Source organism: Anolis sagrei, chromosome 1 (assembly GCF_037176765.1).
Source record: "Anolis sagrei isolate rAnoSag1 chromosome 1, rAnoSag1.mat, whole genome shotgun sequence".
In the NCBI taxonomy this organism is placed as follows: Eukaryota; Metazoa; Chordata; class Lepidosauria; order Squamata; family Dactyloidae; genus Anolis; species Anolis sagrei.
In genome coordinates, this window is record NC_090021.1 from 48,126,653 (window position 1) to 48,153,722 (window position 27,070).

General features: G+C 39.3%; 2 protein-coding genes across 2 annotated transcripts in view; one reads left to right on the forward strand and one right to left on the reverse strand.

Annotated features, from left to right (window-relative positions):
* The first annotated feature begins 489 nt into the window (after positions 1–489).
* TCTE1 (t-complex-associated-testis-expressed 1) lies at positions 490–13,212 on the forward strand. Its single transcript, XM_067464270.1, has 5 exons — positions 490–756; positions 8,029–8,308; positions 8,748–9,316; positions 10,511–10,960; positions 12,941–13,212. The coding sequence occupies exons 2-5, from the start codon at positions 8,125–8,127 to the stop codon at positions 13,148–13,150; spliced, it is 1,413 nt and encodes a 470-aa protein (XP_067320371.1). The 5' UTR covers positions 490–756; positions 8,029–8,124; the 3' UTR covers positions 13,151–13,212.
* A 2,853-nt stretch (positions 13,213–16,065) lies between these two features.
* Positions 16,066–27,070, reverse strand: part of TMEM151B (transmembrane protein 151B) — a 28,135-nt gene continuing 17,130 nt past the window's right edge. Inside the window, exons 2-3 of the mRNA XM_067464272.1 lie at positions 24,710–26,919; positions 16,066–20,864 (exon numbers count right to left, since the gene is read on the reverse strand). Coding sequence (XP_067320373.1) covers positions 25,483–26,919 — 1,437 coding nt within the window. The 3' untranslated portion in view covers positions 16,066–20,864; positions 24,710–25,482. The remainder of the gene's footprint in view (positions 20,865–24,709; positions 26,920–27,070) is intronic.

The window sequence follows — 27,070 nt, forward strand, 5'->3', positions numbered from 1 at the left end:
CTGAAAAAAAAGCAATGGGCGGCTCCCGCCTGCTGATTGGACATCACCCTCGGCTCGTGCCTCTAAGGGGTGTGGTCTACGCTGTGAAGCCCCGCCCTTGGCAACGCTTCTCGTTTCCTTAGCAACGGACTGCTCTGCGGCCTAGACTGCCAGGTGGGCGAATGAAACCTGAGGGGACACCTGTTTCGAGGGTGGGGGGGACCAGGAAAGAGGGGCCTGGGACGTTCAGGCCAGTGAAATGTCGAGTCTTGGGTCCCTACAGGGAAAGAGTGGAGGATGCAATAGAATTCAGAGAAGGACCTCAAGGACCTTTCCCACCACAGCTGCTTCAGCTGAGTGGGAGAAAGGAAAGGGGCTGGGGCTGTTAGGAATGCTGGGAGTTGAAGTCCAAAACACACGGAGGGCCCAAGTTTGCCCATGCCTGATCTATACTGTAATGGATGCAGTTTAGGCCGTCTTAACAGCCATAACCGGGATTATGGCGCAGCTGGCTGAGTGTCAGCTGCATTAAGATCACTCTGACCAAAAGGTCATGAGTGGGTTTCCAACCAATTGTGTGTAGCCTGTTGTCGACCTTTGCAACCTGAAAGACAGTTGGGGAGGCTAAATTAACTGATTTATGAGGCCATAAAGAAGACTCCAGCAAAGCATTCCAGCGGGGAAGCATGCAGGAATGCGGAGGTGCTTCATCAGCGTCGCAGATGGACGATGAAAGCGACAGCTCCCCTGGCGGCCAGAAAAAGTTAAATAGCCTCTGTATGTCTGTATATGTTTGTATGTCAAAAATTGGCATTGCATGTTTGCCATATATGTGTACACTGTAATCTGCCCTGAGTCCCCTGCAGGGTGAGAAGGGTGGAATATAAAAGCTGTAAATAAATAAATAAATAAATGACACATTGCTATAGAATTACGGGAGCTGTAGCGTACTGATGATTGACCAAACTAAAACTCCCATGATCCCTTAGCATTGAGCCATACTGGGGTCAAATTACATTAATGTAAATCCTGTGGCTGTCTCCTGCAGAAGCTTGTAGTTTAGAGAGGGGCCTTTAAAATGCCCGGCCAGCGAGGTCCTGGGCCCCACTGATCTACAAACCCCGAAATGAAGAGTGTTGTTTTTTGGGGGGTTTTTTTGTGAAATAGAAATTCATTTTTTTCCATTTTATTTCTGCCCCCGGAACTAAATTTTCTGCTAAAGAAGTAATGTCTGTGGATCACATCTACTTTGCTAACTGAAGTGTGCCTGCAATAACTGCAGAATGCAGTTAGGTTTTCATGATCAGCCAGGTAAACCAGCAGCAAGTTTTCTCACACTGAGTCCGCAGACTATTAGATTATCTATTTCTCTGGTAAAGTAAAGGTAAAGGTTTCCCTGGACATTAAGTCTAGTCATGTCAGACTCCAGAGAGTGGTGCTCATCTCCATTTCTAAGCCTAAGAGCCAGCGTTGTCCGTAGATTCCTCCAAGGTCATGTGGCTGACACGACTGCATGGAGTGCTGTTGCCTTCCCGCAGAAGCAGTACCTATTGAGCTACTCATATTTATATGTTTTCAGACTGTTAGGTTGACAGAGGCAGGGAGCTCACCCTGCTCCCCGGATTCAAACCGCCAACCTTTCAGTCAGTAAGTTCCACAGCTCAATAGTTTAATCCACTGCATCACCAGGGGGCCCTTTGTCTCTGTAGGCAGCAATAAATTAGGTAATGCTTCCACATACTGTGGTTTTTTTCTGAGCTATATTTTGTATAGTCTTGAACCTTTTCTTTTTGAGGAGCCTATTTATCCTTAAACACTTCAGTTTAGGCCAACTTTTCATTTTCAGTTTTCTTTTTTAAAAATCAGTAAATGTTGCTGTTAAGAAACATGATATTCATCTCTCCATTTCAGTTGTGATTTATATATGTTGTTGCAGCTTCTTGATTGTATATTAGTACACTCTCTTTTAATGGAAATCTATGTGAGTATGCTACTGAGATTGTGTTTGTTTCTGTATATTACAACTCACTTGAAAACTGATGTGAAATAACTATTCTCCCTAAACTATCTTGCTCCCATTAGAAAATATGGTTATATTCATTCCTAGGCCCTATCTACACTTTGAAACTATAGCATATTGTAGAGGAATGTAGAGAAGACTTATATAATACCGTTTAAATGCATTATATGGGTCTATACAAATTCTATAATGCAGTTTCAAACTGCATTATAAGGCATTGTAGATGGGGCCTAAAGAATGTGAAAGCAATATAATTTGAGCACACATAATCTGCAAAACTCCAAAATTGTCCTCATGGGTGGCTAAGGTAGTGACATTTTTTTTTTTTTTTTTTTTTTGCTTTCTAATGGTTTACTGTCCAAACTTTGTTTCATGGGCATTGTTTTTTATATTGCATAAAATTGCCTTCAGGCTATGTGTATATGGTGTGCATGAAACATAGATGAATTTTCTGATAAGACTTGGGACTCATCTCCAAGATAACTCATTATGTACATACAGGCAGGCCTGTAGCGAGGGGGGCGGTTTAGGGGTTCAATCCCCCCCCCAAATGTTTCAGATTTTTTTAAAAACCTGGTTTACTCATGAATTTTAACTGGTTAACCAAATCCCATTGCTAAGTCTATGAAATACAAAAAATTAAGAGTCCCTCCAGAACTATCTCAAGCAAATATTGACAATTTATTCACACTGTCATTACTTGCAGCAATAGCCGATGTAGTGAAGCAACCAAATTGTGGTTTGTGTGTTGAATGCTCTCATTAAGGAGGCCAGACTTGGTGGAGATGGTTGACAGGGACGGAGCTGCAGGCTATTGAAGGCTGCTCTGGCCCCTGCTGTATTCTTTGCTTCAGCGTGAGCTAGGAGGCAGGTTGCAACCCCCCCCCCCGCACGAAAATTTGAAACCCCCCTTGCAAAAATGTCAACCCCCCCCCCTGAAAATTTCACCCCTCCCCGTGAAAATTTGAAAACCCCCCCCGTGAAAATTTCAACCCCCCCCCCCCCCCCGTGAAAATTTCAACCCCTCCCGAAATTTTTTTCTGGCTACGGCCCTGCATACAGGTATTCCAAAATCCAAAACAATTGTGGTCCCAAGCATTTCTGATAAAGGATATCCAACCTTTAGTGCATTTCTTATCAGCAGATTTCTGAAAGCATGACAATTTAACTAAAGTTCTGAATGTTGAAAAGCAACTAACAAATGAAACCAATGAGCTAAATGCTTTAGGAGTCTGTCCCGACACAAATGGGAAAAAAATACAACGCTTTTTTCTTTTCTAGTTTTAGGATTCATTATCTGGCCCGTTCACAAATATATGTGAATAATTTAGATTGGGGAATCAGTTATATATTTGGCACTGAATTTTTTCTAACAGTCACTTTGTAGTGTAGATTACTGGGGTCTGAAATAGGTGGAATATATTATTATTTTCTCACTCTCCTAACAGCATTTCAGCATGGTCATTAATGCATAATGTTAGGAAACTATATGTGCCTTACTCCTGTTTTTGATTGACTACAGCAGTTATGACTTCATGCAGTGTGCATTTCAATGACCTATATTTTAAATAGTTTTACTAGCACAAGATTATCAGGAATAGGACCAAGCCTTTGCTAGACAAATGGTTCCAAGATGTCGTAGTCATATTTAAAAATAATTGGTCAAGACTACTTACACACAACATAGAGGAAGCTACAACTCTTTCCAGAATACCTTCTTGTTGTTGTTGCTGTTGTGTATGTTCAAGCCATTTCTGACTTACGGCAACTCTAAGAGAAACCTATTACAGAGATTCCTTGGCAAGATTGGTTTGGTGGGGTTGCTGTTGCCTTCTGAGGATGAGAGAGTGAGACTTGTCCAAGGGTGCCTAGTGGAATTCTATGGGTGAACAAGGATTTGAACCATGGTCTACCAGAGTCCTAGTTCCCCAACCACTACGCCAGCTGTATGTGCCCAAATATGAGACAGAGGGCCACTGGAAAAATCAGGATGCTAGGAGGGAGCAGCGTATGTATGTCAGATGAATAAAGAACAGAGCAAAATAAGGAGGAAGACACACAGAAACATGTGTACCCAGAGGGCAACTTGTGGTCATTTTATCACACTGATAACAAGTGAAGACCATTTCTCAAATAGTAATACATTGCAGTGGGCAGAAAGCTACTTGGTTACCTAAATTGTCTTTCTGATGAGAACAAATGAAAAAAAATTGCACTTTCATACCTGAATCTAAACAAATAGGAAAATAGGAGTGTGATGAGCTTCTCAAACCTTGATAGCAGCCCCCAAGTTACAAACAAGATAAGTTCTGTAGGTTTGTTCTTCAGCTGAATTTGTATGTAAGTCGGAACAGGTACATTTTTAAATGTAACTCAAGCCATATGCGCGCGTGTGTATGTGTGTGCGTGTGCGTGTGTGTGTGTGTATATATATATATATATATATATATATATATACAGAGAGAGAGAGAGAGCTAGCTAGCTAGCTAGCTTTGGATAGCATGGAAGGATTGACACTCCTGTGTTTGTTTTGCTGTCTGTTCCCCTATTCAGAAGATTTACTTCACTTTTGGTCCCTGTGATGATTTGATTTTGAAAAAATGCTTTAGGAGTCTGTCCCGACACAATGGAAACAAGAACTGGTGATAAAGCTTCAGTTAAAACACCTTTTCCCCATAACTCTTCCAGGAGCAGATTTCCCTTCTGAGGTGTAGATTCCTCTCACTTCTTGCTGTCTCAGCTCCATTCTTAACTGCTGTAGTTGATTGTGTACTCAGGGTTTGGTAAATTATAACTTGCCAGGCAGTTGTCTGTTCACTAAAAGATACACAAAAGATGTGAACTCAACACAGTAGAAAGAGTTCATAACTGTTCTGACAGAATAAGTAAAGTGAAAAATGCTGTTCCAGTGGTGATGTGTGATTACCACATCAAGAGGTTCTCTGAATGGATTCAATGTGATAAATGACTCACTGCAAAATGTGGCACCTTATAACTCCCCAGGGTTTTGATCTTGGATTTGATTCGAACACATTGTGGAATAGTTCTCACACCTTAGCAACCTTGTTCTGTTACATTGAATGCTCATTCAGGACAAAGTGAAAGATGCATGCTTTGTTTAAAAAAAACACATTTAGCAGTCTGTCTAGGTTCACCCTAGATGTCTAAATTTATTTATTTATTTATTTATTTATTTATTTGGCTCGTATACCGCCACTCCCAATTTGGCTCGGAGCGGTTTACAGCAGTAGATTAAAACAATGCAACCAACTTTAAAATACAATAAAAACGAGAACCGACATAGTCCCGAGTTATTCACCCATCGAAAGCTTGTCAGAAAAGAAAGGTTTTACAGGCTTTCCGAAAAGCAAGTAGCTCTCGGATGGTTCGGGTTTCAACTGGCAAGGCATTCCATAAATAAGGGGCCACAATCGAGAAGGCTCTCTGCCTAGTAGAGGACAGATGATAAGTCTGGATGTTGGGGACTTCAAGCAAATTTTGATCCTCGGACCGAAGTAATCTCTGGGATTGGTAGGGGGATAAGCGGGCCCTCAGGTACGCTGGCTCCAGACCATATAAGGCCTTAAAGGTTAGTACCAGCACCTTGAAAGTAATCCGGTACTCAATCGGAAGCCAGTGCAGCTGTGGTAGAATGGGGATGATACGGCACCTCGCCGGCACCCCGGCGAGAAGACGAGCCGCCACATTTTGCACCAGCTTCTGTTTCCGGATCACTGACAAAGGAAGGCCAATGTTGATCATGAAGGGAACCTTCTTTTTTTTATAAAGTGTGAAGTAATTTAAGGATGTGTTCATCTTTCATTATATAATATTTTAGAATGAAACATTTATTTCAGAATAAATGCACCATTACAGTTTTTAAAAATAATTCAATCAATTTTATAATGAAATAATCGGTTTGTGCTGAAAATGACCATAGTAACACTGCTCATTATTAATCAAATAAGCTATTACATTCTTCATTTTGCTTTTCAAAAATAAACTCAGCATTCTTGACTCTCAAAAACTGCAGTTGCATAGGGTTTATACGTATTACTCAGCATTTGAACTGTTGGGGAATTGTAGAAATCTTTTTAGTGTTAGTGGCTCTTGATAACTACGGTAGTGCTTTTTCTTATACTTACCTCTTTCCTGCCATCCATCTTCTGGGATTGATGAGAATGACAATATAGCAGTAAGTGTTGTTCTGGTTACAGCAGCCATATCTGTGGAAGCCTCAAGGATTTCTGATTGAAGAACCACGGTGGCTGAGTGTGATGGTGGGAGGGAGGTTCAGGAATTGTAGAAGGGGGGAAATTTTCCTGTAATGTTTTGTTGGATTCTTTAATGTGGCTTTTTTTGGGGGGGGGGTCAATAATTTTTACAGTTTATTATTGTACAATTACCAATTACTGACGGTAAAGTATTAGCTAGCATGATAGATAACATCTTGTATCATTTGGCCCTCAGGCATCCTTTGTCTCACAATCTCTGCAAAGACTACATTACCCATTCCCCCTGGTCTCTTCCTGCATCTCCAGTACCATGCTGCTGTATCGGCTCATTGCTTTCTCTAGCACCTGCTGTTCACTGTGAATATAGTCAAGGAAGCCTTTGGAGCCGCGTTATCTGCAGTGCAACATGAATCATTTATCTTAGCTTCTAGAGTTCTTCTTAGCATTTTGTAGATTTCAGCTCTTGCAATTTAGCAGACCATTTTATCAGTGCTATTCCAGACAGTTTGAGGACTAGAGGGATTACCAAAGCTTGCAGCCTGTTACGAAGATTTGAAAGACTTCAGGCCTTTATCACACCAAGGGCTGCTGCTGCTTATATGTGCTAGAAAAGCAAAACTGAGCAGCCTCATGAAGAGGAAGGAAATAATTAGCTTGATCTCAAATATCAGCACCTGCTACTGACAAAAATACTGTGTGGGATCAAAGTGCTATTTTATGGAAGTGTGCAAAATTATGGCAGTGGTTCTCACATTATAGGCTTTTTTGTTGAAAGTTTTTTTTTTTTTGTAGCTCTTGTAATGATGAACATTTTGTCAGAGACTAGAAGGTAATTCAATCTCAGTTGACACACTGTATCAACCTGGGCTATGCAATAAGACGAATGACACGACTTAGCATTCTGTTTACCAGACTAAAACAATATCAAATATGTGCAGTTCCAAGCACACATTGCAGTTGTGTCGTGTAAAAACCTATAATTAAGAAGAATCTTTTGCCCTACAAAGCAGTGTATTTCATTGTCAAACAGCTGTTCCTAATGTTTAGGTAGAATATATTTTCCTGTAATTTGAATCCATTGGTTCAGATTCTAGTCTGTGGAGCAGCAGAAAACAAATTTGCTCCATCTACAACATGACATATTTTAATGTATTTAACTATAGCTATCATGTCACCTCTTACTCTTCTTTTCACCAAACTAAACATACCCACATCCCTCAGTTGTTCCTTTTCATGCTTGGCTTCCAGACCTTTGATGTTCTTGCTCATTCTTCTCTGGACACATCCCAGATTGTCAATATCCTTCCTGAACTATGGTGCCCACAATGGGGCACAATATTCCAGGCAAAGTCTGATCAAAGCAGAATGGAATGAGACCACAAGTGCCTCTACACTGCAGAAGTAATACATCTTGACACAAGTGAAACGTGAATCACATTTTGTGCCTCAGATAAATGGTGAATCCACTCTGAATAAATCATGCCTAGAAAATCCTGTGATAGGTTTGCTTAGGATGATCATTGTAAGTTGGAAACAACTGAAGGCACACAATAAGAAGTATTGTTATATGTACAGAAATTGCTCCAGTAATATATAATGACTTTATATAATGTTATGTAAAGCTCGTGGAGCTACCTATTGACAGGGCCATATCAACAGTTTAAGGAAATGCAGTTGTCAGATCATCTTCCCTAACTCCACAGTAGTGTAATGCTTTGAATGTGTTAATACATTTTATTAGTATCAGAAACAGACACTAACTTCTGATTATTCTGTAAATGTTTCTTCTAATAGGAGTGGCAGCTTAATTGTAGTAATTATCCAACTTGGGTAAAACATCCATTCTAATTCTAATTAAGAAAAAGAAAGTCAACACCATCATATTCCAAGATGCAGGAACCAGTTGCTGGAGACCCCAAAGGGATTTCCCCTCCAAGTCGTATGACTATAATGAACCCTGCAGCGAACCCCCGGCGAATGCGGCGGCTTATTGCAGAGGATCCTGAGTGGAATTTAGCCATAGTACCACTTCTTACAGAACTCTGTATCCAGCACATAATCAACAACTTTGAAAGTAAGTGGGGACTCCTTACAGAAAATCAAAGTTTCCTAAGCATTCCAGCAGAAATTGGAATTCTGTTTTTATGAACTGATTTTCAAACTTCAAAATATTTGGCAGTTTTACCCACAAGTCAAATCATTCCTGCTATTGTTAGCAAACCAGTTCATTCAATGTTTTCAATTCTTTCTAATTTGACACTATAGAGTGAACTGTCATTCACTCTTCTCAAGGAATCCTGGGGCAGAAAGAGTGATGGCTAAAGAATTCCTATCATTCCAACCAAGCTAATATTGTCAGGATTCTTTGGCAGAAGCTACATTAAATTAGTGTAAAACAAAATATAAGTATGTTGTGTAACATTTTGAATGAATTGTTCTTGGAATATATGACAGCAAATGAGTACCAAATTTTACCAAGCTCCCTGTTTTCTCATTATCTTCTTTTCAATTAGAGAATCCTATTTTGGATCGTCTCCTTCCTGAACACCAAAAGAAGGTACTGGAGAAAGTCTCTACCAGTCTTCCCCTTACTGTGACTGCCAACCTGATTAGTGATGAAGGCTATTGGAAACGGTGCTGCACACAGCGATGGACAGTTTGTGATGTGTCCCACTATGGAAACAGCTGGAAACAGATGTTTTTTGAACGTCACCTAGAGAACATTCTGAAGTTCTATATTCCAGATACCACAAGCCCTAACCAAGTCCTGGATATCATCCCACTTTGCAAAGAATATGTGAGGAGACTGGAGATTGACCAGTTTCTTCCGCCAGTGAAATTGGACCAGAAGAAGGAAGACGAAGAAGCTTCTGATACTGAAAGTGATGCTGAAATAGATGAACCTTCAATGGACCATTTTGATATGAGCATGCTCATTCCAGCTCTCCCTCACTTAGAGGAACTCCACCTGTCATATGGTGTTAAAGATTGTGGCATGAATTTTGAATGGAATCTATTTGAGTTCACTTATCGGGACTGCAGCTCACTGGCAAATGCTCTGACGAAGTGTCAAGCTCTGAAAGTAACATTTCCAAACAATCTTATAATATTTTATAATCCTAAGCATGAACTAACAATTACTAATGGCCATATTAACAAGTCTTGCATTAAAGGCAAAGCTCTGCCCAAGAGACGCATCACTTAGAATTAGTACTTTACTCCCAGAGAACCACTTTTAAAGCATATTTATTTGGCAATCTTAAGCACTCTTGAGAGTTTAATGTTGTTTATAACTGTAAAATCTAGAGATCTCACAATAAAGAGATCTGACATTAAACAAAATTATAAAGCCATTTAGTTCACAAGCCAGAACCAAATTTTGATCATTTAACTCTAAAAGGTTTAGGTGAAAAGCCCTGATTTAACCCCTTGTCTTAGTCTTATTTCTGTACATCTTATAAAGAAATAAACAAATGTTTATGATTGCCCTAACTGCAACCCAAGTTAAGAAATATAGCACAAGCAAGCGTTCAGCATTCCCGCCTCTTCTATTAAGAGTCCACCTAGCACCCTATGAAAGGAAAAATAAATGAAATGTGCTCCATTTATGGATGCCCCATGAAATCTCTACTTTATCTCTATATTTAAGACAGTACTACACCTTTGAGGCTGTTTTCACTCTGTTTCTCCCTGAATATCAATTTCAAATATGTATTTTCAATAAGTCTGTAGATAAGAGTTCTACAAACAGTAAAGACTTCTTTCTATTGCAAAAAAATTGTACTGAACAGACAACTTGACCTTGTGATTCTGCAGTGACAAATGAGGTTGAGTAGCACAAAAGCCCTAAGCTAGTTCAATGATGGAACTATTATATGGAAGATCTGCTCTGATAGATCATCATCCCTTCAGCTGCCAGTTGGTACCAGAAAAAGCCTTGAGCTTGCTTAGAGGCAATGTGTAACTCTTTTCTTGGAAATCTGTCTTATTTCTGAGAAACTTAGGCAGCTAACAGCAGAACAAATGCCTAAATATCAAAAGCTTTCAAATCACTTCTTATAGAAGCAGTTTGAGGAGTTTGGAAACTTTTAAGAAGACGGATTTAATTCTTACATGAAATTTTTCAAAACTTTCATAACCCCCCCCCCCCCCCAAATGCCCAAATCTTCTGGCTTCAGTGAAAAAAATAAGGGATTCCCTAGGAATGTGAGCTGAAAAAGCACAGATTCTTTAAAAAAACTTATTGAAGTGTGTAATTTAATTTTTTCTATTGCAGGTGTTCAAACTGACCCGTAGTAAAGTGGATGATGAGAAAGCCCGGCTACTGATCAAACATCTATTAGATCATCCCACGTTAATAGAACTAGATTTGTCCCACAACCTGATTGCAGACCGTGGAGCACGAGCCGTCGGCAAGCTAATCAACTGCAGCAATCTGATAACCCTGAACCTTTGTGACAACAGGATCAGGGCCCAAGGAGCCCAGGCTATTGCTCATGCCCTGTCCAAGAACTCCACTCTGACATGCTTAAATATGCGCCTCAACAGCATCGAGGATGAAGGCGGACAAGCAATCTGCAATGCCCTCCTGGTTAATAGCACACTAACAACTCTTCACTTGGGTAGCAATGAGTTGTCAGAGCCAACAGCCACACTTTTCTCTCAAGTCCTGGCTCAGAACGTAACACTGACGCACATCAACCTTTCCTGCAACCACATTGGGCTAGTATGCAATCTCTTCTTTAAAATGTGGGCTCAATCCGCACTTAAAAGTAATATTTACAGCATGCAAAGAACAAAGTCTTTTATATATATTAGCTTTAAAAATACACTTTGCAAAGTAGGTCCAACTATTTTGGGCTAAAGCTGAGAGAGTAGCTTATCACCTGTCATGTATTGTTGCCTACACAGTCTAGTTTGCACATGCAATAAAATTAAGAAATAGGAGAGTAGATAATACCATCTTTGGCTTTCATTAATGAATGCTCTTTTCCTAAGAAGCGTACTTTATGCAAGGAGTGGCATGCTTTCTACAGATGCCTGTAGGAAAGCTAGCAAAAGGCTCTTTAAAAGGCTAGTACATAAGATAAATTCATTTGGGGAGTACTGTGGTTTTAGCTATTAATAGGTTTTTAATCTATTTTAAAGGTTTTAACTGTTTATTACTGTTAATATTTTATTCTATTTTAATGTTTGTATATTTTTAGCTTTTAAATTGCATTGCACTGGTTTTTCTGTAAGCCACTTTGAGTCTCTTCTGTAGAGAGAAAAAGCAGGGTATAAATAATAATAATAATAATAATAATAATAATAATAATAATTTAAAAATCTACAGTGACTTTGCGGGTGAAGTGTTATCATAAGGGATCAGTTGAATATATAGCTTCACCTGCCACTTCAAAATGTATTAATAAGAAAACAGGGCATACATGTGTTGTATCAGAGTTACATTGATTGTGAGTTCTGTGAAAGTGAATTAAAGTGGGTTTTAAAGTAAACAAAGATGTGCCTTAGATTTATGCCCTTTAGAGGCAACATAAATTTACTTTAAGAGAGATATTCTAAATCTCTAGATTTACTACAGTGTAGGTTATCTGAGTGATTAATTTACTTTATTTAAAGTCATCAGACTGTATGAGTGCAGCAAGAAGGCTCATAGCAGAGCACAGAATGGGGGTGACACAATAGAAAGTGAAATAAATCTACCCCTAGGAAGGGAGATTTGCTCATGAAAGAGTTGTCATGGGGAAAAGGTGTCTCCACTGAAGCTTTATCACCAATCCTTGTTTCCATAACAAGCCACCTTTTTCAAAATCCAATTATCACAGGGACAGAAAGTGAAGTGAAATCTTCTGAACAGGGGCAAAGATAGCAAAACAAACACAAGGGTATTAACTCTTCCCTATACTATCTAAAGCTAAAAAGATATATTTTTGGCTGGAGTTACTCTTTAAAAATGAACCTGTTCCAACTTGCAAATAAATTCAACTTATGAACAAACCTACAGAACCTATCTTGTTTGTAACTTGGGAACTGCCTGTATACAAATCTGCTTGCCTTGCTTTTATCCCTGTTTTTGGAGGCATGCCACAGTGTGGCTTCTAGGAATTTCAAACACTTCTTAATTTCAGCTGAAATTAACTGAAAGCTCTCTAACAGATCAGAGCTTCACCCATGCTCTGATGGGAAAAGTCTGAGTGCCTCCAAAGTAGTCAGATATCCAGAGAGTTGGAATAGAATAGAGTTGGAAGAGACCACATGGGGCATCTAGTCCAAACTCCTGCTATGCAGGAAAAGCACAAAATATCCATGACAGATGTTATGCTACGACAACTGCTTAGAGAGCATTTGAAGCAGTGGGTTGAGAAAAAGATTACGTGCCCCTTCCACTAACTCTAATGTAGTAGCTTTTAAGTAAAAAGGTCACTTTGGGATATTTGCATGTTAGAGGTGACATGATCCTTTGTGTTCTAGTTAGTTGTGTTTTTGCAGAAGGAATAATATACATATTTTTATTTTTAGTCACTCATGAGAGAAGTAAGCTTTCTTACTGCTTTCACCAGCCGTCCTTCGGAATTAGTTATAAGCTGCTCAACCAAGTGTGGGAAGTGTTTTGATGCAAACCTGAAGGGTTTTGTGTGGGTGTGTAGTCTTATACATGTGTATTTGTGCTTGCCCTTCAGCCTAGTTTTTTTCCTGATTCTAGGATGGAGGAAAGCAGCTGCTGGAAGGCATGTCTGATAACACGACCGTGGTTGAATTTGATCTGAGGCTGGCAGAGGTGGGACAAGAGAGTGAATACCTCATAAACCAAACCATAAAGACTAACCGGGAACAAGCCCGCCTCAAGGCTCTTCATTCAACCTCCACCTATGGCCCCTCTGCTCATGAGGAAAAACATCCTGAACCTGTTTAATGTTTATACCTTTTCTCTTCCTCTCTAGCTGCGTTTGATTAAATATCTATTTTTACTCTTAAGTACTCAAGTTGAAAAGTCTTACTTCTCATCAAATAGGCTTCAGTCTCCTTTTTTACCCCTACCTTTTGCGTGCATTTGGAAAGCTGTCCTGTTTCTCATGCATTACTGTGATCAAGCATCGAGGTCAGGAATGGGAAGTTTCTGAACATCCAGGATTGATTCCTGTCCTTGACTGGAAATAGGGGAGACTGCACCCTATTTCTGACTGTCTGACTCTGAACTAAAATGGAGGATTTCATTCTCAGAAGACCTCCTAGGGGGTAATTTGTGGCAAATTAGAACAACTGGAATAATCATATCATGGCTTAAAACTTTCCTTTCTTTTTTGTTTCCACTGCTGTGCCAGATTACATGCTCCTTTATACTATGTAAGGCTCACATAAGTGACAATAAATATTTAAATAATAAATTAAAATTTTCATTTTAGATAGCTTAGCATGCCATTTTACCATAGGAAGTATGATTCAGTTGTTAAATACACTGGACAATAAAAAAATGAGTGAGCTTGATATATGCTACCTTTCTGAACTATATCCCTCTTCTTAATTTGCCTCCACCTTCCTTAGTATAACTTCTGCTGTTATACTAAGGAACATCAAGACCAAGAATGAAACGAGAGCAAGGAGCTATCCATTTGCATCTGTAATTGATAATGCAAACATTATAACAGGCCTTTATATTGTGGGAATCAATTACACAGCCAGGCTAGCTACATCAGCCAATAAAATCTATTTTTACCTCATAACATTTGGGCAGGAAAATTATGTGCACAATAGTTATTGATATGTTGTAATTTCTAAAGTTATGGGAAAAAAGAGACTTGTTGCAGATGGATCACACAGCAGTCACGCTCAAGTTCACTTGGGGGGTTGTTCTAGAAAGGTGTGTAGGAAAAGCACTATTTTCCCATCTGTTCAGTTCTGTAGGAATATGAAGTTTTGACAAGCTAACACGTCAATCTAAGCAAATGAACAACACATCTAAACCTTGGGACCGAGAAAATGTGTCTACAATTCTGCTGGCTTATACCGTTTTCAAAAAGTGGGTTATTTTGAGGCCATTGATTGAATATGCTGTGACTTAAATGGCTTCTTGGATGCAATCTGCTTTTGAATATAATGATCCAAACACTATAAGGTCTAGTTATGTCTCTTGCAGTGTTATCTTTTTCTGCCACAGAAGAATCTTGGTAATATGGTCAAGTGCTGATGGTTAGGATAACAGACAACACCCTTGAAAGTGACAATCCTCTTGTGCTATGCAAAGTTTTTCTCTTTCAGCATCAAACAAGGCATCCTGTTTGACCTCCAAAATCTTGTTTTTTCAAGCTTCTCTCTGTAGTTCTGAAAAGGGTGGCTGTTACATAGAAAACTGAGGCATGGAACAAGAAACCTTTTTTATTGTTGTGGCTGCAGGTTAGCACACACTTAAAATTCCAGAAAATATTTTATTGCTTACATAATGTGAAGTTTTCAGCACAGGTGCTAAGCCATACTGAAAACCTGTATTTTTTCTGTGGTGACTTTCCTCAGTTACATACCTGTTACACACAAAGAACTCTGCATAGTTATTTACATAGTTGCAGTTTATAAACTCAAAAGTATTTATGTCAATAATATTCAGTATATTTTCCATATAATCCTGTGCATATTTGTCTGAAAAAGCCAAATTCCATTGACTTTACTCCTTAGTAAGCATGCTTAGTTCTAAAGCACTGGCTTTACACCACTTACCTTAGAAAACATCCTTTAATCATTATAATGATGTTTAGGTTTTTTTGTTGCCACATTATTTAATGAATCTACTGTTTGCATATGGAACAATGTCGACCATTCATTACTGATCTTCATTATTCCCTTTTGATTCTTGGGTCCATTACATGGTATTTTTTTCAGGACCGTCCCAGAGAAACTATGTTAAGCATTACCGTTGGTAGTTTGGAAACCTCTTTCTAGCCCAACGTTGGCTGTCCAGAAAAATAATAATACATTTAAACATTTATCTTGATGCACTTTGTAGGTTCTATGTGGTTTATGTTAGTTAAAAGATATACATTTGAAGGATAAACTAAAAAAGTTTTGATAGACTAACCATCTTATCATCACCTAAAAATATCTACCAATATTGAACTATCTTGTATTACTTCAGGAAAAATACTCAAATTCACTCTCTGGTGCACATCTGATTAAAGAGGTGCAAACTGAAGAAGCAGCCTTCAGTAATACTTCTTGATAATCATTCATTTTTATTGAATGACTACTCTTAGGGACAATATAACCTATTGTGAGTTGACATTAGGATGGCTAAGTAATTTAACACTCCATTTTACTTTCTTAATGCAAATCTAACCATGGGCCTCCACCAAACAGAACGCACTATATTTAATTCCCTTTCACATATTCCTGCAGCCTACACAACATATTGAGTAGAGGTATTTCTCAGCAAGTCTACTGCAGATTCAGCTCTTAAATATTGGGTAGGCTGGCTTCTTTTTGATTCTTCAAAGATTTGTAAAAAACAAAAGTTATATCTTACCTTATTCAAATGATGGAATACATTTCTCTAATGTTTCTAATGAAATAGGAAATCAAGTCAAGAGATAGTCCAAATGATGAGAGGGTTCAACCCAAAATGTGGGGCTGAAATGCAACACACTTCTGCTTAGATCATGGGCTACCAACACCAACATTAGCTATTATGTGCTGTGTATAGTTCTATCATACACCAACGTAACTAGTTTCCCCAATGATAATCTTGTGGAAGATTGTATGTGTGTGACAACATTGTGATGATATACTTCTAGAGCAACCCCTACATTGCAAGTCAGGAACACACTAATCAGACACTGTGAATCATCTTGAATTTTTATTACATCAATTTGGTTTACAATCTTTTTACTTTGATAATTCCAACAAAAAGGCAACATTGTGATATACTGTTTGTACATATAGAGAGAGACAGACAAACAGAGCTAGATCATATTGACATACTGAAAAGTAAAAACGGTTCTCAGTGCTCACTGAAATGGTTTGTCAGAGTTGGATATTATCTCCACCATTGCTTCATTCTGTGTGATGGTCACAAATGTCCATCCATGGCTCTGCTGCCTGCATGCCCCTTGGCCAATGGGACCTTTAGCTGCTTGATGTTGTGGCCATAATAGATCAGAAAGAATAGCTGTGTGAGGTTATTTCTGGCAGCAGCAGCAACCGCTGTATCAGAGGTGTTGACAGCAGCACCCCATAGTTCTTATAAACCAGTGTGATTGCTCCCTTTCTAACTCCAGTGGCATGACCTACAGGGATTGCACCAGCATATGCCAATAGCAGCCGTTATAAAATATCCCCGAGATGCATCTCTAACATCAGAAATTGGCCCTTTTGTACCTTTTAATGCTGAGGCAGACTTGGCTTATTAAAATTACAAAATATACTTATATTGCACACCTGAATTATGAGATTTGTTTTTAGTATCTCAGGAAAAAACCACATACCACTCAAACAGGATAAACACAGCTATTTCCAGTATGGATAAGACCTATTTGGGGTTGGGTTTAATCTGAGAATGAATCTGCATGGTGCTCGCAAAGGAACTTGCCTGCAAAGAGTGGAGAGCGCAGAGAGCATCAATGTGAGATGATGGGTTTTTTAGGAAAAAAAATGCAACAAATGTCAACTAAATGCAGTACTTGTTTGTTTGTACTTGGTAAACTACGAACAGGAAGCATTGTGATTCATAGAACAACCTGGAAATACAGGCTGACTAGCCAAATGCCCATCACAAATCAAAGAAGAAATAATGGTCAACTGCTAACTGTAACATATATTTCTGCTTGGTTTGTTGCAGGAATACTTCCTTTTGGCTTTGCAAAAAGACAGGATAAGCTATCTGTTTACCATGCTTTGTCTGGCAGAAATGGCTCAACGAAGTGGCTTATAGACATTTGAACTCTGAAGAACAAAGTTAGGACACAAAGTCCAAGTCCTTATTTGATTCTGGTAGTCTGAAAATCCAATTCCATGTAAAAAAAAAAATGTAAACTCTTGCTTTCCTGAGTAAAATGCACGTGACAAAACCTATTGCCTCTTCACTTTTCATATAAGCAATTTCAGCCTTATTGGGGAGATGTAAGATTGGTGATGCAGCATGGCATGTACCCTAGAAAACTGTTCCTAGGTTCATTGTTATCTTTTCACACCAAACTAGTAGCATACCATAGGGGCTGCCCTGGTTTCTGACAAAAAATTAGGAAGAACTTTCTCATGATAAAAACTCTTTTATAATGGAACGTAACTTCCTTGGAAAGTGATTGACTTTTTCATGAGATGGAACAATTTTTTCAGAGATATCAGAGATGCCACAGTAATATATTTTCTTTATCAGCAAATAGTAGGTTAGAATAGACAATCTTTGAGATTCTTCTAAGATACCAGTGTAACAGACAGAACCTAAGCAATAAAGAGCACAAATCCTGATATATTAAGTCGGGCTTAATCTAATGCTGGCTATTAGTCTGCAGAAGATAAGGCCTTTTTAGGATGTTTTCCACAGAACTTGCATGTATCTCTGCTCCTCTACACTGTTTTAATAAATGGATGTCTTTGTTCCAGTCATGGCACTTTTTACATGCAAAGGATATAGAAGGAAGACACTGTTTGCTGTTGCAATATGTATACTGACCTAAACTTCTGTTTATAGGCTGGTAGAAAAGAGTGACCAATTAGCAGTCACAGGAAGATGGGGAAGACAAGTTTCCGGTTATGTTTCTCTGCTCACCTACAACCAGGAAAGGACAGTTAATTATTTCCATAGTAATGTTCATTATGTGTATAGAAACTTGTTTTGCATTTAAATGAATTAGTGAATAAATAAAATGCTTTTACAATTCACGAAAAGGGTTCTTTTAGAGCAACAGAGATATTTGCATCTAGCTATAGGAATTCCCAACTTCAGTCCCCAACTCAAGAGTCCTCTTCTTTTAAGTGACTCTAAGCATGCCTCAGTTAACCAAGTAGATTTATTCCTGGACATTACTTCTGTACTGGAAAATTTGGTACCAAAGGCAGAACTAAAATGAATTGGTCTAAACCATGAAAAAACACGGTTTCAGTTTGCTTACAGCAAACTTTTTACCCAAAACTAACAAGATAAACATGTGAAATGAAACAACCAGGTCAGGTAAGCCTTGGAAGATTCTTAACTTCAGGGGTTCCGGGATGAGATGAACTGTCTAGATCCATTTCAGTCTGATTTCTGGCCTTACTATGGAATAGATTGCTTTGGTTACCTTGGTAGATGACCTATGCTAGTAACTAGATAGTGGGTACATCTCTGTTGGGTTTTTTGGAACTCCTGCTGGCATTTGATACCATATTCTTCTGGGCCACCCCACTATCTAATTATGTGAGTTTACATCCAACATTGAACCAGGAAACCCACTAACACAGCTGTTCTCTTCTTTATAGCCCTTCAAGGCATCCCGAAACCCCTAAGGATGATAGTGGGTTTTAGGTAGAAGTGGGTACTCCACACAGTTCCAACAGATGGCAACTGAACAACCTCACTGAATCCTACTTTCAAATTTCATGGCCACAATCTATGCATGTACAAGCTTTCTGATACTGTATACCTAGTATTCACATCAGAATTACACAATGAATTACAGGTGCATAGACACATTTCAGATTATGACATCATTGTTCAATTATTCTAAACCCCAAAGCTATTTTTCAAGATAAAAATGATTCTTTATTGGACAAGATCCTAATAAAGGTAAATTATTGCACCTATTGAATATTAGGAATTGCCAAGAGGTCCCTCTTCTGTATTCTAAATTGGGAATAAATTGGGCAGTTATGGGAATTTTGCTGTGGCACTTGGCACCAATGCTGTTCGGTGCCATGCTACAATCTAGTTACTTACAGAGGCTGGTCCTTTCACTGATAGCAATTCAGTTCAAATTATTTTGCTTGGGTTTTTAATATCCATTTTATGCCACTGATGGTGCACTTTAACTGTATTATAGTTTTATGTTGTAAGAAATATGTATATAATAAAACATTCAACAACTGTAGATGCAAGAATACTATAGATTTTCCAAGATGGTCCCTAAGGGGTACTGTTCTGTGTACAAGTAAAATAAATTTGCAAAACTATCCTCCCTTAGGCAAACTTTAATAATCACAACCTCCTGACCAAAGAAGAGACAAGATTTTCATTCACAAGAATGAGCAAATGTGCTAAAAATAGCCAGCTTGATGCTTTAAGATCTTGCTGCAAAGCACAGGATGATTTTGTTTCTCCAGTGCTTTTACAGATATTTTATCCTTTGCAAATTCCCAGAATAAACTATCAGCCCTGCATGGCAACTCTCCACTCAACATTGCCAATGAAATTATTCCAAGATAGAAAATTCAAATTGCTGTGTTTCATTGCCTTTCTAATCCCTACTTTTTAATTTAATCAAGCTGGAAAACCCTCCAAATTTGTTTTCTGTGAAGATACACTTAAATGAAAAGGTAATATTTTATAAGAAATCTGTTCTAGGTTTTTCAATGTGTGTAAATGTTTGTTTACAAAAATTAGATTTTGTTGTGTTTTCTGAATAACCTTGATATGAGTTTGTATCTATCTCTGTTAGAAAAAAATGGAATTCAGTTCACAGAACTCAAAATAGCAGAAGTAGAAAAGCTGTTTTGTATCAGTCATCCACACTCATTATGCATTTTCCCACTGCATTAGTGAAGCACTGTTACACAGTGAGAGGAAAAACCAAAACCAAAAATAATCTCATACTGTTTTATCATCTGGTCCTTTTGAATGTGCTTGCCTCTGGAGACTCCTTTGTGCATCTAAGTCTTGTTCTTCAAATAAGCATTTTTCACCTCGATTGATTAATGGGATGCTATCCAACATCAAGACTCATTAGTTATCAGCTGATGGTGCTGCTAGGGAATATTTGAGTTCTGTAACTGATATGGATACTAAATCATCTGGACACATTCTAGCTACATTTCTGGCCCTGTAAGTGTGTGGCTATGACAGCAATAAAGCAAGCTCATGCTGCTGAAAAGCAAAAGATTTCCAAGTATCATATTCTTGTGGGTCACCACAATCTCCACCACTTTGTGATTTTGCAAATCAGCTTTTAAAAAATCACTGCAGACAATCAACAAAATGTATAACTATTCAAGCGTGTGTGGTTATTCTGGAGAGGCATATGTTGTTACATACTTAGTGTGGATATGTGCAGAACAAACATGTAAAAGGTTGTGCTTATAACAGAAGTTTGCTTCTTAAAATGACACCCACCAGAGTCAGATATCTTCAGCAGTTCTTGGGAGTGTGGTACAATTGGCAAATTCTGTTTTGTCAGAAGAAACTGTTACAGATTGCAAAAGATATCCCTCCCCAACTCCCCATGGGAGCTCCGTCATAAGACAACCGAAGTAAGCAGAGGAAGAAAGTGGAAAGCTAAGAGAAGCAGTAATTCTTCTAGCCTTGTCTCAATCTTGAATTACGAAGATGCCACATCTTGACTAGGAAGATCTATCCATCAGAGATTAAATCTCAAAACTGTTTTCCTTCTGATGTTATTGGGAAGATTAAACTCTGAACACAGCACACCTCTTCTTCACAGCGAGATCACAAACTCCATTGTAAAAAACAAAAAACAAAACAGGTTGGTAAATTAGATGGCTTTTGCCTAAAGGCCAAGTACATAAATAAATACAACAACACTGCACTCCTTGGCACCTTCCTGTGAATAAGTAGCAGTGACTATAGTTGAACTTACTTCTGAATAACTGAAGAGGAGGTCTAATTTCAGCAGTTAATATTCTCCTTAAACCTTGCCAAATCTCCAGTATGTGGTTTTGAAGAAGAAAATGCAGTACTTTCTCAAATGAATCCTCCTCACTGTACTTCTTACATTACTTCTCATGCTCCCCTACTTAGATCTTTATGTGAAGTTGGCTTTTTGCTGATCTACTCATCTTATCTTAAATAAGTGCGACATGTAATAAAATGCTGCATGTGGGTTGCTCTGGTTAAGGATTTTATCTTAATCTAATGTTCCTTCTTCCCTTTCCCATATTCGATGCTCATTTAGCACACTCAGTTTTCACTGGCTATAGGGGAAGGGAGGTAATCTCTCTAACACATTTTGCAAATATATTTATTTGTACTGCTATAGACCTTTGAGTGTCCCCAGACCTATGGAATATGTGAAGCCCGTGTCATTCAGGATACACACATTATGATCCTCTATAAAGCACCAGTGCTATTCATGATGCCAGTTTGTGGGTGGTGTATTAAGCCTCCCTTGGGGGGAAAAAGAACAGAGCAAAAATTGGATGTTTAAGGGAAAGCAAAGTTGGAGAGATAAGATTTTTCACAGCCAGATCCAGAAGCCAAGCAGAGGACAAATGTCAATGGGTCTTTTTAGTCACTGAAAGAGAAATAAAGCAAGTAAAATGCAGCTGAGAGCATTCAGGTTAGATATGTCACTACAGAAGCAGATCAAGTCATGAAACCTGTTGCCAAAATTAATCATAATGTCAGGCACAAATAAATAGGAGATCAGACTATATTCTCTAAGGTGCACTGAATGTGAGACCAGTAATTCCAGATGCCATGCTTAGCCTGCATTTTCATAAGACCTACAAATAACATTTCATATTTTCACAAAACAAACAACAGCTGCTACTGTAGATCTGCTGTAATTTTAATACATGCTATTTTCATTTCCTAGCTTCAAAGTATACACCCATGTATTTGGCATACCAGTCCTACACATGATCACAGGCATATTTCCTGTGCCACATGGTCATGTTTTTAATCTGACTGTCTGGTTAAGTAGGGTCTTTTATTTTTATCACCCATTTATCATAGACAATAAGGAACAATGTCAAAATTGATATAATTTAACTGCATAAGTAACTTTTTACCATAGTTTGTTTAGATGAGCAAACATACAGTGTTGTTTTACCATTGACACAATGTTATAGGAAAATAAGAAGTAAAAATCAACAGGCAATGAGTATGTGGTTTATAGATTAGTTCAAATAAAGGGTTTATAGATTATTCCAAGTAAAGTAAAGAGTTAGACTGCAGAGTGTGAGAGATTTGGCAAAAGGGAAAGCATGCATCAATTGGAGGGAAATGGGATCAAAAAGATAGCTCTTGCCTTCTTCAAATTCTCAAAACCAAAACACCATTTGATCTCTAATGCTGGTTTTAGAAAACTGCTTGCATATTTTAATATGATGCATGTGTGACCATAAGGATGAAAGTTTATGCTATTTTAGCAGTGCTATCGAGAACCTAAAAATGAGAAGAGAAGCTTGTATTACCACAGAATTAAATAAGACAGATGATGAAGATCAACACAACTCAACTTCTTTAAATATTAAATATGGAAGAAACCAATTGTTTGGATGAATTATTAACAGTAATGAAATGATTACTAATATAATAAAGAAAATGAAGACATGAAAAACTTTGTCCATGGAACTGAAAAAAATGATTAAAAGAGCTGAAACATACATTTTAGCACAAATAAATACCCTGAGATGCTCCAGATAGTTTTTCTTCCCATCACCACATCCATGCACACATTAGGAGAACCTAAATCCTGTTCCAGCTGCTCAAAGAAAACGGTGAAAATCTGTCTCCTTTCCACCAGATCTATCTTCCTAGAATGGAGGTGGAGAATTGTGGCCCTCAAGATGTTGCTATCCAACAACATCAAGAGGGCCACATAAAGACATAATGAGACCCTACTTCCATTCAAATCAATCGTGTATCTAAAACAGAGGAAGGGAACTAGTACTTAAAATCCAGGAATAGGAAATGGAAAAGGCCCTTCAGATGTTACTGGACCGTACCTCCCAGCATGCCAATAAGACTGATGAAAATATGAGCACATCATTTGATGGGGCATAACTTCCCCACTCTTGGTTTAACTTGGACCTTATGAAGGATCCAAGCTGAATTCTACTTGATCATATTTCATTACACAGATTGCCTAAAGATTCAAGGGATAACAGATTAAATGCACAAATGAAAGCAGTGGGAACTAGTTGAGGGGAAAATGAGCATCAAGCTTATTAATAAGCCAGAGTTCGAAACTGTGTTCAGAAGACTCATCACCTCATCCCTCCTAGATTTTCAAAGGCTAGCTCAATGGAAAGCAATCTTGCATCCCTGTGTACTGCATCGCTAATTAAACATTAGTTCAACAGCCTTTTCATTTTGTTTGCTGGGCCACTTGTTTCCTCTTAATCTACCCACTTTATTCTGAATATAGGCTTCAGTTTGATTAAGCATAAAATGTTGCATATTGCATCTAAGGCAGTGGACAAATTCTACGGGACCTAGTGGCCAACTTTCTATTTCAAGGAACATTTTGGGGTGCAATACCCCAAAACACCAGTTGGGTGGAGAACTGCATTAAAATAAGATTTAGTGCCCCTGCACCTTATTTTAATGTAAACGACTGCTCCTGGATTATTCCAATAGTGGAAAATGACTGTATGGGAAAGGTTTGGGACCAGGGGAGGAAAGCATGTGCTTGAGGACTATGGCTGGATCTACACTGTTATATAATACAGTTTCGGGATCTAGATTATCTGCTTTGAACTGAATTATATGTGACTACATTGCCTTATAAGGCAATTCAAAGCAGATAATCTGGATTCAGAAACTGGATTATATGGAGTATAGAGGGGGGCTGTATGTGGCCTGCAAGTGATACCTTGATCATTCCTGGTCTAAAATTGTAAGTCTGAGACCTATTAGAGGAAAACCAGAGGTTTGTATATTCTTGTCTTGGGAATTAGCAAAGTTTACATTGACCCAGAATACTAGAATGGCATGAGACACTGGTATCCTGTGGCAGCCTAATCCGGAAAACAAATCAACAAGACCATATGAACACAGTTTACAGAATCCAAACTGTGAATTCCTGTTCGCAGGATTTCACTGGATACTCCCCAGTTCCTGCTTCTTTGCAAATTTTAGCTAGTAGGACCAGATGTAGACATCCTCATCTACAAACCTGTTTTATCGTAATCTGTCCCAAGAAGCATTACTAATTACATTTTGTTTCTACCTAGAAAATTCAGGATTAAGACCTCTCCCTCTACAATTTCTCTCTCACACACACCCTTTACTGCTCCTAACTTACATTTCATGCTTAGAATGAAATGCATCTTTTCACATTCCAACAAACAAGACAGCTTCAGACTATAAGTAAAACTCACCCTAGTCACACGCGAATACTGTGCTTTCACATCAACCTATTCCTGTATTATTAATAGACAAACTGTACCTCTCAGAACCTCCCATGAGACTTTTTTTTCCTGTCTCCATTATGGCTAGGTTTCACTCACTTCATATATCCCAAGTTCGCCACTGATGCCTATTTCCTCTTCTTACCCAATGCAATGCTAGCAGCACACAGTGGACATACACATGGCAAATTCTTTGGCTTACTTTGTACACTGGGCTTTCTCCTGGACTTGGATTCAAGACTGTATTAACGCTTGGGATATCCTTTGGAAGTTCCCTGTTCACTCTTGCTTTCTGCTGCCACAAAAAAGGAAAGGAACGTGGGCTGAATGCTTTAAGCTTTAGCTATGAGATGATGATTCTCAGATGTGAAACATCAAGGCTTTCCAAGAAAATGTCCTAAGATCTTATGTCCTCAGCAGCTGAGAACAGTGTAACAGTCGGAGCATGGTCTTGAAAAAAGGAAAAAGGCCTGACTTGTAGCTGCTTCTCAACTACTTTTCAGCTCCTGGCTGGAAAAACAGCACTAGTATTTGACTTGAGAAGGAAACATGCCACACTGCCAATGGATTCATCTGCTGTACTAAGCTGGAATAGCAGCCCCCAAAGGCAGTTCCTAATAGGTGGTTTGGTTAGTTGGAGACAGAGTTGGAAAGAAGCAACTCCAGTACTCTGGCTGTTACTGGTTCTCCTTTCTACTTTTTAAAATAATTTGATTTGGGTTTTTTGTATATGGTTATCCATTTGCAATTCTGTGCTGTGGTTCCTGATGGTTGCTGTAAGCTGCCTACCTTGGAACAAAGCCATTACAGGCCTCCAGAGCCAGAATGGGACTCAGGAGCTCTTGAGTCCTCCATAAGATCATGAGGAGGAACAATCTTGTCTGACAGTTGGAACCTCTGTTCCTGTGCTATACCCTATCTGTCCCACAACCACCTCTGGTTACAGGGCATTTCTTGCGGGTAGTTCTCATACCCTCACAGTGAGGTCTCCACACAGGACCCATTCCGATGGAGATGACGGTGATCATGGTTGAGGCAACCCTCATTTCGATGCACAATGAGGATGGGGAAATAGAGAGCATCCTGGTAAGGAGGGGGATCTTCCTCCTCCACAGTGACTTGGCTGGACAGGCGGGTCTGTTCAGTTGGGCAGCTCTGATCATTTAGGCTCCCACTCCTGCTCTGCCAAAGGCAGCTGCGCCGTGAGCCATAGAGGCGCCCAAGTGAGAAACGGCTGCTGCTAAAGGGGATCCTGGGACTGCCATTGCAAATACTGAGGGCGCTTCGGGAGAAGATGGATGAGCTGCTTATAGTCCTATGACACTGCTCACAGTTTTGTCTGTAGCTCCCATAGCGGCACGAAGAATAAGTAGTGCAACTAGACAATCCCACCAAGTCCATGAGGACAGCCTCTGAGTAGCTGGGCACCAGCTGCTGATTGGATCGGATGTGCCACTCTAGCTCAGTACTATCCACAGTGTTGACCCTTGGCATCCTCCGGCAGAAAGGGCGCTCTTCAGCCGGCGTCACTGCCACATAATCAAATCCAAAGAGTTTCTCTACATGGTAGTGGACAAAAGAAGTGCGGTACTCATTCAAAACTCGCAAGGGCCAGGACAAAGTTAATAGAGCAGCAACCCAGAAGACATAGTGGGAAACATACCAAGGAAGGTTGTCTGGGTCTGAGAAGGCCACCATATACTCTTTAAAGTCTACATTCTTGAGGTGCATGCCTTCCCTTGCCTCCATGTAGTCATCCAGTCCCTCATTCTCTGTGAAGAAGCGTGCCCTCTGGGTCAAATAGGAATTTTCAGACTCCACATTGGCAAAACTGAAGCACTTAGTGAAGCGAAGACGAGTGGCTGGGAAATTCTCCAGGTCAATCAAGTCCTTTGATATGTCCTTCACCCCACAGTTAGAGTAGTCAAACTCTGCTTCTGCCACATGAGTGTTGACCCTCTCATGGTACACTTGGGTGGTGGTATAAGCATCCCCATTGCGATAGCGGGTGACCTGGCGAGTCCTCCTGACATAATGGTAGCTGATGGCTTTCCACCAGATGCATGGTGTGGCCTGCTGCATCCTCTGGACACGTTCATGCACGCTCTCCACATCTACTTTGTACTGGAGTTCATTGCGGGTATAGCAATGCCAGCACTCCACGAGGTACACCACATACAGCATCACAAGAAAAGCCAAAGGGATGTAGATATAACCATTAGAGCATGGACTATCATGATACATCATGGATTTTCCCTTGTAGGCGCTATCGAAAGTCAGCCGCGTCACCTTAGTCACATGGCACCAAGTCATGGCTCCCATGCAGCCATACATGAGGAGGGAGAGAACCAGGCACTTCCAGTGTGACTCCCTACAGAGTGACTTGCTCAGAGACTGCTTTACTGGTCGCTGCTGCTCCAGGTGGTCAGGGGAAACCAAGGAGAGAAGAGAAAAGAAAAAGAGCAATTACTATACAATGAAAGAAAAAAGAGAAAGCGACCGAGCTGCATTACCACTTTACTTAACATTGACTAGAGAATGAGCCACAGATGGACATCCCCAG